The 10,556-nt window shown below is 33.7% G+C and overlaps 1 protein-coding gene across 1 annotated transcript in view; it reads right to left on the bottom strand.

Annotated features, from left to right (window-relative positions):
* EXOC5 (exocyst complex component 5) overlaps positions 1–10,556 on the bottom strand; it is a 47,957-nt gene that overhangs the window by 19,920 nt on the left and 17,481 nt on the right. Inside the window, exons 6-12 of the mRNA XM_004698608.3 lie at positions 8,613–8,641; positions 7,480–7,589; positions 5,912–5,956; positions 5,684–5,824; positions 4,573–4,655; positions 3,259–3,468; positions 1,690–1,837 (exon numbers count right to left, since the gene is read on the bottom strand). Coding sequence (XP_004698665.2) covers positions 1,690–1,837; positions 3,259–3,468; positions 4,573–4,655; positions 5,684–5,824; positions 5,912–5,956; positions 7,480–7,589; positions 8,613–8,641 — 766 coding nt within the window. The remainder of the gene's footprint in view (positions 1–1,689; positions 1,838–3,258; positions 3,469–4,572; positions 4,656–5,683; positions 5,825–5,911; positions 5,957–7,479; positions 7,590–8,612; positions 8,642–10,556) is intronic.

Below are 10,556 nucleotides of genomic sequence, written 5' to 3'. Positions count from 1 at the left end.
AAAAAAAAAAATCCTATCATTGCGAATGAGGGGCAGTGCAGAGTGGGGACCCAAGACACATCTGTGGGCAACTGGACATCCCCTTACAGAAGTGTCACGAGGAAGAGACGAGCCAGTCAGGGTGTAGTGTAGCAACAATGAAACATACAACTTTCCTCTAGTTCCTAAATGATCCCCCACCCCCACTATCATGATCCCAATTCTACCTTATAAATCTGGCTACACCAGAGGATGTACTCTGGTACAGATAGGAAATGGAAACACAGGGCATCCATGGCAGATGATCTCTTCAGGATCAGTGGTGATACCGGGATAGTGGAGGGGGGAGTGGATTGCAAATGGGGAACTGATTGCAAGGCTGTACATATAACCTCATCCCTGGGGGGCAGAAAACAGAAAAGTGGGCGAAGGGAGACATCAGACAGTGTAAGATATGACAAAATATTAATTTATAAATTATCATGGGTTCATGAGAGATGGGGAGCAGGGAGGGAGCGGCAAAAATGAGGAGCTGATGCCAGGGGCTTAAGTGGAGAGCAAATGTTTTGAGAATAATGAGTACAATGAATGTACAAATGTGCTTTACACAATTGATGTATGTATGGATTATGATAAGAGTTGTATGAGCCCCCAATAAAATAATTTTTAAAAAAATACAGTATTTTTTAAAAAGTTTATATCGTAGTATTACTTGGAATATATTTCCCAACTTGCTCTTTTCTCTCAAAATGTATCGTTTCTATTTATTCATGATAATAAATGTAACTCTAGCTTACACATTTCAAGTGTTGTATAGTTTTTAGTAGTACATGAACACATTTACCAGTTCTCCTCTTTACTGACACTTTAATTTGCTTTCACTTGTTTTGCTATAACAACGCAATTATGAACACTAGACATGCAATATGCATGAGTTTCTCCAAGAATTCCGCAAATTACTCTCTAAAGTAATTCTAGTAATTTTCACTCACGTCAGTGTGAGAATCCCTTACCCTACACATCCTTACCAACACTTGGTATTGACAAGCTTACTTTTCATCAGCTTAATGTAAATGTGAAGGCGCTTTGATATTTTAAGTTTAACGTCCATAATCATTAATGAGATTGACTAGCTTGTTGGCAATTTACACTTCCTTTAAAATAAATTATGCTTGTGCAACCTTTGCTTTCTATTTGCATTTCAAAAACTTTATGAAAAATGGAGTTAAAAGTAATAATAAAAATTTACTTCACAAATTTTAAAGCCCCCTTTTATGTAAAACTAGTGACTATTGAGTTAATTCTGAATCATAGTGACACACCATGTATGTCACAGTAGGGCTGGGCTCCACAGGGTTATCAATGACTAACTTTGAGGCACAGAGCTAAAGACTATCTTCCAAAGTGCCTCTGGGTACACTTGACCTTCCAACCTATGTTAGTTATTATTTATCAATCCCTCAATATAAACAACTGTGAAAATCAATATAAATTTTTGAAAATTAAGACTTCAACTCTCATTTGATACAGTAAATTCAAGTTATATATTAAAATATATTCCTAATAACTAAAATGATTTTGTTCTTTAAAACAAAGTCTTTTAATTATAAAATTGAGTTGCATCTGTTGAGAGAGTAATGTACTTTTTAAAGAGGTAAAACTGAAAACACACACAACTGAGATATAAAAAAAACATACAATCACTCTTACCCTATGACATCTTTCAAAGGCTTGTTTGGTTTCCTGTAAAAGATTAACCACAACTTCTTGGGATAGGAAAGTTTCACCATGAGTATCAATACTTGGCCCCAGTGGTAAATTGGTACGCTGTCGAATTCGTTCTTTCAAATCTTGAATACTAGCACAACATACCCACAAATGAAAAAAGAATGCTATTATACCTTGATTTTTAAGTATTCTTAAGCTTAATAGACGTTAAGAAAAATAAATCTCATATATATGGTTTCCTTAGAAAGGTTAGGAAATAAGTTAACAATCTAGATAAATGGCCTTATTTAAAAATAAAACTTTAATTTTTAAACTATTTTAATATACTTAACACGTGGATGTGTTGCATATTTCTTCACTATCTTAAAATAGTAAAGATAATTAAATCCTTGCTCAATGACGGAGGACTACTTTAAACATTACACGGTGGTAACTAAAATATATAACTCTACACTGCTGTGAACTACCTTGAAACAAAACAATATGATTATTCTTTGGTTTTTCTTCTGCATTTTCTTACTATAGCCTTCCAAATATTACCTCGTATTCCTAAATTTAGCATTTCCCTAATCATTATTTATGACAAGCTAGGAAACAAGAATCTGATTAGGACCCTTGTGGGTGCGGACTCTTAAGTTATTACAGAGCTCCACACACGTCATTGTCTCCATCTAGAATCAATTAGACCACATATTGGAAGGAGCCCTGGTGGTACTGTGAGTTAGACAATGACTGGGTGGCCAAATGCTAGGTCGCAGGTTAAACCTACTATACAGAGTATTGCGTGAGATGAGACTATCTGCCTTTGTAAAGGTTTATACGTTTGGAAACCTTATACGGGGTTGCTTTCTGGGTGTCAGAATCAACTAGAAAGCAGCGAGTTTGAGTTTGGTTAACTGAAACATGACCAACACTTATAGCAAATAATTTTCTTCTAATGCGCAAATAACTGCAGGTCTTAAGGTAATAATTTTATGTCCACACCATTAAAAAAAATCAATTCAAAGTAGCCAAATTGTGAACTATTTGCTGTGTTTTGTTTTTTCACAACTACAATTGTGTGTGTGAAGTGGCATAGTGGGTTAAGAGTTGGGATGCTAACCACAAGGTCAGCAGTTGGAAACCACCAGTTGCTTCACAGTAGAAACACGAGGGTTTCAACTCCCACAAGAGTTTTTACCCTGTCCTAAAAGGTTGCTAAGAGTTGGAATAAAAACAAACAAACAAACAAAAAGAGTTGGAATCATCTCAATGAGTAGTAATAGTGTATTTAATAACTCAAAATAATCTACTCATTTTTAAAATATATCAATAAACTATAAGATGCTTTATAAAACTGGTATTCTGTTTGACATTTTAATCATGTCATATTAGGTCATTTCAATATGTGGTTCAAAAGACAGAATTTGACCAACACTGTAAACAGAGGAAACAGAATAGAGTTCTTCACAGAACATTCTGATGATAGCCCATATTTGATAGGTTTGTCCTAATATAAGACAATTCAGAATATCGTTACTTTTAACTATAAAATTTAACAAATACACTCACCCTCCTGTGCCAATGGATCTCTTTTGATGGTTTTTTGAATCATAATAGCGCTGTAGGATCATAGCACTTCTGCTTTTCAAATAACCAGTTTCCACCTCAATATAGTTCTCCAAATAGGAAATGAAAATGGATTTGATAAGCTTAGACAAGAAAGTCTGTTTATCAGTACCTAAGTTAAACTCCATCAGCTTGCTGGAAAGATTGGTGGTTCTTTCATGGCAAAGGGGGAGAAAGATGAATGTATAATTAGGTATAAAAACAACACTAAGGAGTATTATTTTTACATGACTATGTTAAACCACCATTTCTTCAAAACCATTTCTTGAGACTTTCCTTATCTTTTTATTTGCTAATGTTGAAGGTAGGGTCACAAAGTCATTGTTGAGATAAGCTTCCAGTTTATAGCTGGTTACTTTTGAAAAACATCCTCCCCAAATAATGACAATAAAGAATAGCAATAGGGGTAGGGAAAGGGGGATGGGTGTGGGGGCAGGGGAGAGACAGGAAAACCTCCAAATTAAGCTCTGATATATACAATAGCTCTAAGAATAGCACTGTCACTTATTTAGCGCAAGACAAAGTCTCCCACTAGAGTTTTACTTCCTTTGAAAGTTTCTTAGATTATAATAGCATATAAGTGTGATTATACACTAGTTTTAAGAGGAAAAAAGTTAAAAACTAATGAAATAGCATTAGTTTCTTATTAAAACCAGATACAAAGTTCTTGAGTCTCCATTTGAACAAGAAAGCATGGTTTTATGTTCTATAACATAAAGCACAGTATCTCTAACTTCATGGCCCCTAACAACATAATATACAGGGTTAGGTTGTACCTTGAGTCAATCTCTTTTGAAAGACGAATGAGAATAAAGAGGTGAATAACAGAAAATGAAGGGACCTATTATAAACAAAGGAGAAACAGAAATGGAGTATGTCCTTTGGACTGTGGTTCCTGTGCTAAAAACTTCCTAGACTTAGGAGAAGGATGATGCCAAAAGACATGAAAATTCCCAAGGAATGCCAGGTTTGCAGATGTTGAAAAGACACAAGAGTTCAGAGACAAAGCTTTTCCCTTAAAGCTGGCACGATGAAGTTGGACTTCTAGCTTCCTAAACTGTGAGAGAATATATTTTTATTTGTTGGGGGGGGGGGAGCATAATATCTAATGCGTTATGTGTTAATTAGTTAATTAGTTAATTAGTAATGTGGAAACGTATGCTATTTGATAAATTACGTTCCAAAATACCTGAGTATGTCCTCATTTTCACTTTTTTAAGCCTAAGACCTATTATTTTTTAATAATTAAAAATATACCTTGTATAAAGATCATAGAGATTTTTGAGATATTGCTCTGCATCGAACTTTCTACATTCTTCTAACTGGTCTTTCACAGAACTCTAAAACAAACAAACAAACAAACAAACAAAAAACATTCAGCCAATTAAAAATATTAAATTCTCTAATTTCTCAAGATACTTTTTCCTTCTAAAATCACTCTACTTTCTTGGTTTAGTCTGATTTATAATCCAACTCTAAGAAGTAAGAAAAGAAGCTTTTATTTTGAATGGTTCTCACACTGTAGGTATCTCTATCAGCCTTGATAACACATACAAAAAATTTAGAAATGCCTTTTTCTTTGGAAACCAGCTTATAAAGTACATCAATAAAAACTGAGGCTGTGCCAATAGATTGAGTTTTTGGTTAACACTAGTGTCCTCTGAGACATAAAAAACAAAATTTTTGAATTTCCATTTAAACAAGAAAACATGTTTTTATATTATATAACATAAGGCATAATATCTAGTTCTTCAATGCAATTAGGAAGGTTGCATTACTAGTCTATAAAGCCAATTATTAATTAATTAATAGGAATTCCTTGATCAGTAAAGTTGAAAAACATTTCATAGTACACTTCCACTTCTAGAGAATCACAATACACATGTGCACCTGTAAAGACAATTAAATATCTGGAATTGTTTACAAAGTATATTTTTTAACATCTCTTATTCCATTTTAGGAAATGCTGCCTTAAAGCACAGTGCTATAGGAATCACCACTCCAAATTAAAGTCCTGTTTTGATTTTTTTTTACTCTTCTAGTACCATATTTTTTTATAACATCTTAGAGTAATTCTAAATTCTCTATAAAAAAAAAAAAATCTAATGGTAAGGACTCCTCTCCCCCACCAAAATCTAAGGTTAAAATCTATTACAGTGTACTATTATTTTCCTACTACTATTACGTCACAAAGTTGAAGTACATACTCTGATGACACTTAGTGATCATCTCTTTTACTGGAATTAGACTACTACTGCTAAAGTCAATATATTAATAAACTATGTTTTTAAAAAAATCTTTAAAATTTGGGAGAAAAAAACCCACCTACTGTTCTAAAAGCTACTTAATTTGTTCTTGTTTAAATTACCTGTAGTTTGATTTCAAACACATTTTGAGTAAGTTTAGCCAGTACTGTCTCTGGATTACTAAAGATATCTCCGACTTGTTTGTTCACCCGTTGGCAGAGAATTGCTGCATCTTCAAATATATCATTTCTCAAGTAAGCACCCTAAAGAGTAGAGGCATTTTAAAAAGTAAATATAGTTCTTAATGTAAATTGGTGTTAAATAACTTCTAATAAACTGTGCTGGGTTACCTCCTGGCATTGCTTTATATAAACGTCAACACAATGGGAATAGCCCTGCAAAAAAGGAAATAAAAGACGATTGTTATCTTTCCTTGTTCAAATTCAATTGGAGTCATCTAAATACAAAGAAGTGCTACATGCTGGAGCATTATGCCTATGTCTCAATGAATAGCCACACGCTGAACATAAATAAAACTGACTGTAATGAGCCAATAACCTAGTGTCATTAATTTTTGACAAAATGATATTCTTGTTAGCTTTTAGGCAGAAAGAATAAAATTAAGACCTAGTTGAATTCTTCATAGAAATTTTTCTGCTCTGTGGATTCTCCTTCACTCTGAAACATAAGCACATGCACACACATACATTCAAGGTCTTAAGGAAAGATTTTATGTATATATATTTCCTTCTTTCTCCTCTTGAAGTCAAAGCAGTTCTTCCCTTGCTAGAATCCGGAAAAAGTGCTATAGTTAAGCTTAAATCTGGTAATTTGAAAATTTACTTTTAAAACTAAATTTATTTTAACAAAATACAACAAAAAATAGTTTATAAGCTAAACTAAAAAGACTTCTGCCTAGAACAAATCAGATAAAAGCACAAATAAGGAAAACAAAGTATACTGTGATCTCAAAGACTAATCTCAATGTTCCATCGAGAGATGTGCCGTATATACTCGTGTATAAGGCGAGTTTTTCAGTACATTTTTAATACAGTTTTTGTGGTAAAATTAGGTGCCTCGGCTGATATTCACTTATACTCAAGTATATACGGTAATTTAAATGAACCGTTCAACAAACTCCTTCCATTTTTCGAATCTAATATAAATATGAAGAAACAGACTGAAGAAAGCACAACCTGCTTTATAGAAATATACATCCACATTAGAGAAATTCTTTCCCTAAATCAAATATGAGAAAGAAATTTTCATAATGGTACAGTCAAAATTCCTTTGTATTACCATGCGAGATCCATTGAATTTGTCTTTGACTGGTCACATTCTACCTAACTGCAGTTCCTGTACTCCAAAAAGTCTCAGTCAAGTCTTCTTGTCTTTAAACTATCCCTAAATATGTCTGATGGAAAACAATATATTAAAACAAAACAAAAACATGGAAAAAAGCAAAAGGGCACACAGATAGTTTTTTAAAAATCAAGCTACATAAATAACCATTGGTACTATTAGTATTATTGAATATAAAACTCTTCCTTAAACAATATTAAACACCCAATATTTAAGATAACAAGCCCTGATGGCATAATGGTTACACGTTGGGCTACTAACCATACGATCATCAGTTGGAAACCTCCAGCCACTCCATAGGAGAAAGATGAGGCTTTCTACTCCCATAAATAGTCATAGGGTCAGAAACCTACGAGGGTAGTTCTACCCTATCCTATGGGGTAGCTCTCAGTTGGCACCAACTCAATGGCAGTGAGTTTGGTTTAAGATGAAGATATTTAGAATGTAAATTCAAATTTTTCAAAATTATAAAAGTCATCACTGAGATAACAAATAAGGAAAAATCAGAGACTAACTAAACAGATAAAATTTATAATAATTTTCATTTACATTTTACCTTAAAATGAAGTAAAACTGCAGCTACTTCTCTCATTCTGGAAATCTCACCTCTTCTTTGAGCACTAGTAAACTCCTGAATCAGCTGGCATTCTAAATCATGATATTTACCTAAAAGGGAAAAGGAAACCATTTGGTGACAATGAGGCAGACAATATATATGTGTTATTTATGAGAATCTGAATTTTTACGAATATATAGATTTTGGATCTATCCTTTTTTGAAAGTATACAAAAATAACATGAGATTACAGGTAGTGGATGCCATCCTTATACTAATACTTGACAAACCTGTATTACCAAAATAAAAAAATCATCTAAATTGGTTAAAATAGTTGCACTCCCGAATAATTTGGCTCCCAGATACCATTTCTGAAAGTAGCAGAGAGATAAGATCTTGATGCTGTGGAAAGGGCAAGGATGACTATGGAAATCTTTTACTAAAGTTCAAAAAACCCTATCACCACTAAAAATGTTAGACTGAAGCATGAAATTACCTTCATCATAAGGTAATATAAAGTATATAATTCACTGTATTCTTGAATATATCGTATTGTTCTGAATGAGGACATGACCTGTAGACTAACCTCTAGTAACCAATGCCATCTCCAGGAACGCTAATGATAATGCCTTTATTCTTAGGCCTTCAGGAAAATAAGCACTTTTATCTACAGTAAAGGCCTCCCAGAGATACAAGCTTCCACTGAGATAGCTAACACTGAAACCAAGAACGATTTAGCTTGAATCCAAATACAAATATTGGAAAAAAAACCAAACTAATCAGGTAAGGAGTTAAACTGATAAAGAAATGCTCATACTATTTTTCCACAAACTTTTTGAAGCCCCCTCATATAATCTGAGCTTTAAATAAAAGTAACTTTACATATGTATAGATACAAAACAATCCCAAGATAAATTGCTAAATTAAAAAAATAAAACGTATAATGCACAGAGGGGACTTCAAAAAGCTTATGGGAAAATAATGGAATTTTTCCAAGAATTATTCAAATTCAGGGATGGTGGTCAGAAAATGACACTTCTCCCATTATTTCCATTTTACTATTTGTTTTATTCTTTTACAGAATTTTATTACCTATCCTTGTCCAAAGTTTTAAATAAATAAAACCTCACTTACTTGCAATTTTGGATTTTACTTCTGAAAACCTGAAAAGATAAAAAATCATTAACAGGTTCACTAATTGTGAACAAGGTACCGCTGTAATGCAAGATGTTAGCAAAACGGAGACAAGGTGTAGAACATACAAGAGCCCTGTGTCTGTGCACAATCTTTCTGTAAGTCACTTGCTAGGTAGAATCAAAGGTTATTTAACAAAAAAAAAACAAAGCGAAGGACAAAATTACAGGAGTGAACATTGACAGAAAGCAGTCAGGTGACAAAAATTAATTTGAACAATTCTTTGGAGTAGCTGGTTCTCATTCAGATATGAATAATCAATTTCTGTTTTAAAATGGGACATGCATTTTGAGTAGTTTCTCATGAAGCAACTGACAACCTCAACCTCACTAGTCCCAAATCTGACTGATTGTCCCTGTTCACTTTCAACACTTTAAATTCATTTGGTATTTGTCTGTTTCCATTTTCCCAAGGATTTAAAAAATAAAATTCCATTATTATTTTAAGGGTTGCTATGCATGCAAAAATCACATGTAAATGAATTACTACAAAACTGAAAAATAGAGACTCAAAAATGACTACCAGAATAACCACTTAATCTTTACAAACTAAAAACTAAAGTACTACAGACTAGATTTCCCTCCAAAACCTCAAATATCTACAGCACAGAAAACTTACGTTGAAAAATAATCCTAAAAGAAGAAAAAATCCAGCGCAATCAGTTTGAAGATAGAGAAGAGTGGCTGGCAATAGATATTGCCACACATAGATGGAGGAGGAAATACAAGCTTATTCAAGCAGTATATATCAAAGTCTCGGGGGGCGGGGGTGGGGGGCAGGGGGGAAATCAAATCTGAGAGTATATGTATTCAAACCCAAACAAAGCTCTAAGACAGTGGTTCTCAATCTTCCTAATGCCTAGACCCTTTAACACAGTTCCTCATGTTGTGGTGACCCCAACCATGAAATTATTTTCATTGCTACTTCATAACTGTAATTTTTGCTACTGTTATGAATCCTAATGTACATATCTGATATGCAGGATGTATTTTCATTGTTACAAATTGAACATAATTAAAGCATAGTGATTTATCACAAAAACAATATGCAATTATATATTGTGAAATATTTACTATTTCTAATGACAAATAAATTTTTGTCTTGAAGCATGGTATAGCATGGATAACAGTCTTCACACTGGGTACTCATACGTGGGCGTATCTGTATGTGGGTGTATCTGTATGTGGGCACACCCGTCTGGAGACAGAGGAGCAGTGTCTCCGTTCCTCAGACCATTTAAAGTACGTGCTTTCCAATGGTCTTAGGCGAACCCTGTGAAAAGGTTGTTTGACTCCCAAAGGGGTCACAAGCCAGATTGAGAACCACTGCTCTAAGAGTAGTATGCATAGGAGGGGTGGGCAAAAAATTATTTCAATGCTGGAAAAGTATAAAATTAGTAGAAAAATAATGACAAATGATTACTAGTAATCCAGTAGTAGTGATCACTTGCAATAATTTGGCTATTAATAATTTTATAATTTTCCAGTACTGAAATAATTCTTAAATATCACCAACCAAAACTTCTCTATAAATGTATTTTCCTTGAGAGTTGGAACACTTATTAAATGGTTAAAAAGTCTCCTTCTTCAGGAGCTATGGTGATGTAGAGGGTTATGCACTGGGCTGCTAGCCACAAGGTCAGTGATGCAAAAGCACCAGCTGCTCCGTAGGAGAAAAATGAGGCTTTCTACTCCTATAAAAATAAAGTGTCAGAAAGGGTATGTATAGAGATTTTAAGACTGGAATGTAAATATGTAAATATATTTACATAAGAGTGTGGGGAAACAGATCTACATGCACATGTTTATAGGTTTAGTATTAAGGCAGCAGATGGACATTGGGCCTCCACCCAAGCACTTACTCATTGCAAGAACACATTGTTCT

This window comes from Echinops telfairi, unplaced genomic scaffold, assembly GCF_000313985.2.
Source record: "Echinops telfairi isolate 266 unplaced genomic scaffold, ASM31398v2 ScPeMD7_18;HRSCAF=68, whole genome shotgun sequence".
NCBI classification, from domain to species: domain Eukaryota; kingdom Metazoa; phylum Chordata; class Mammalia; order Afrosoricida; family Tenrecidae; genus Echinops; species Echinops telfairi.
Note: the sequence above shows the minus strand (reverse complement) of the source record. Positions and strands in the feature narration are given on the sequence as shown.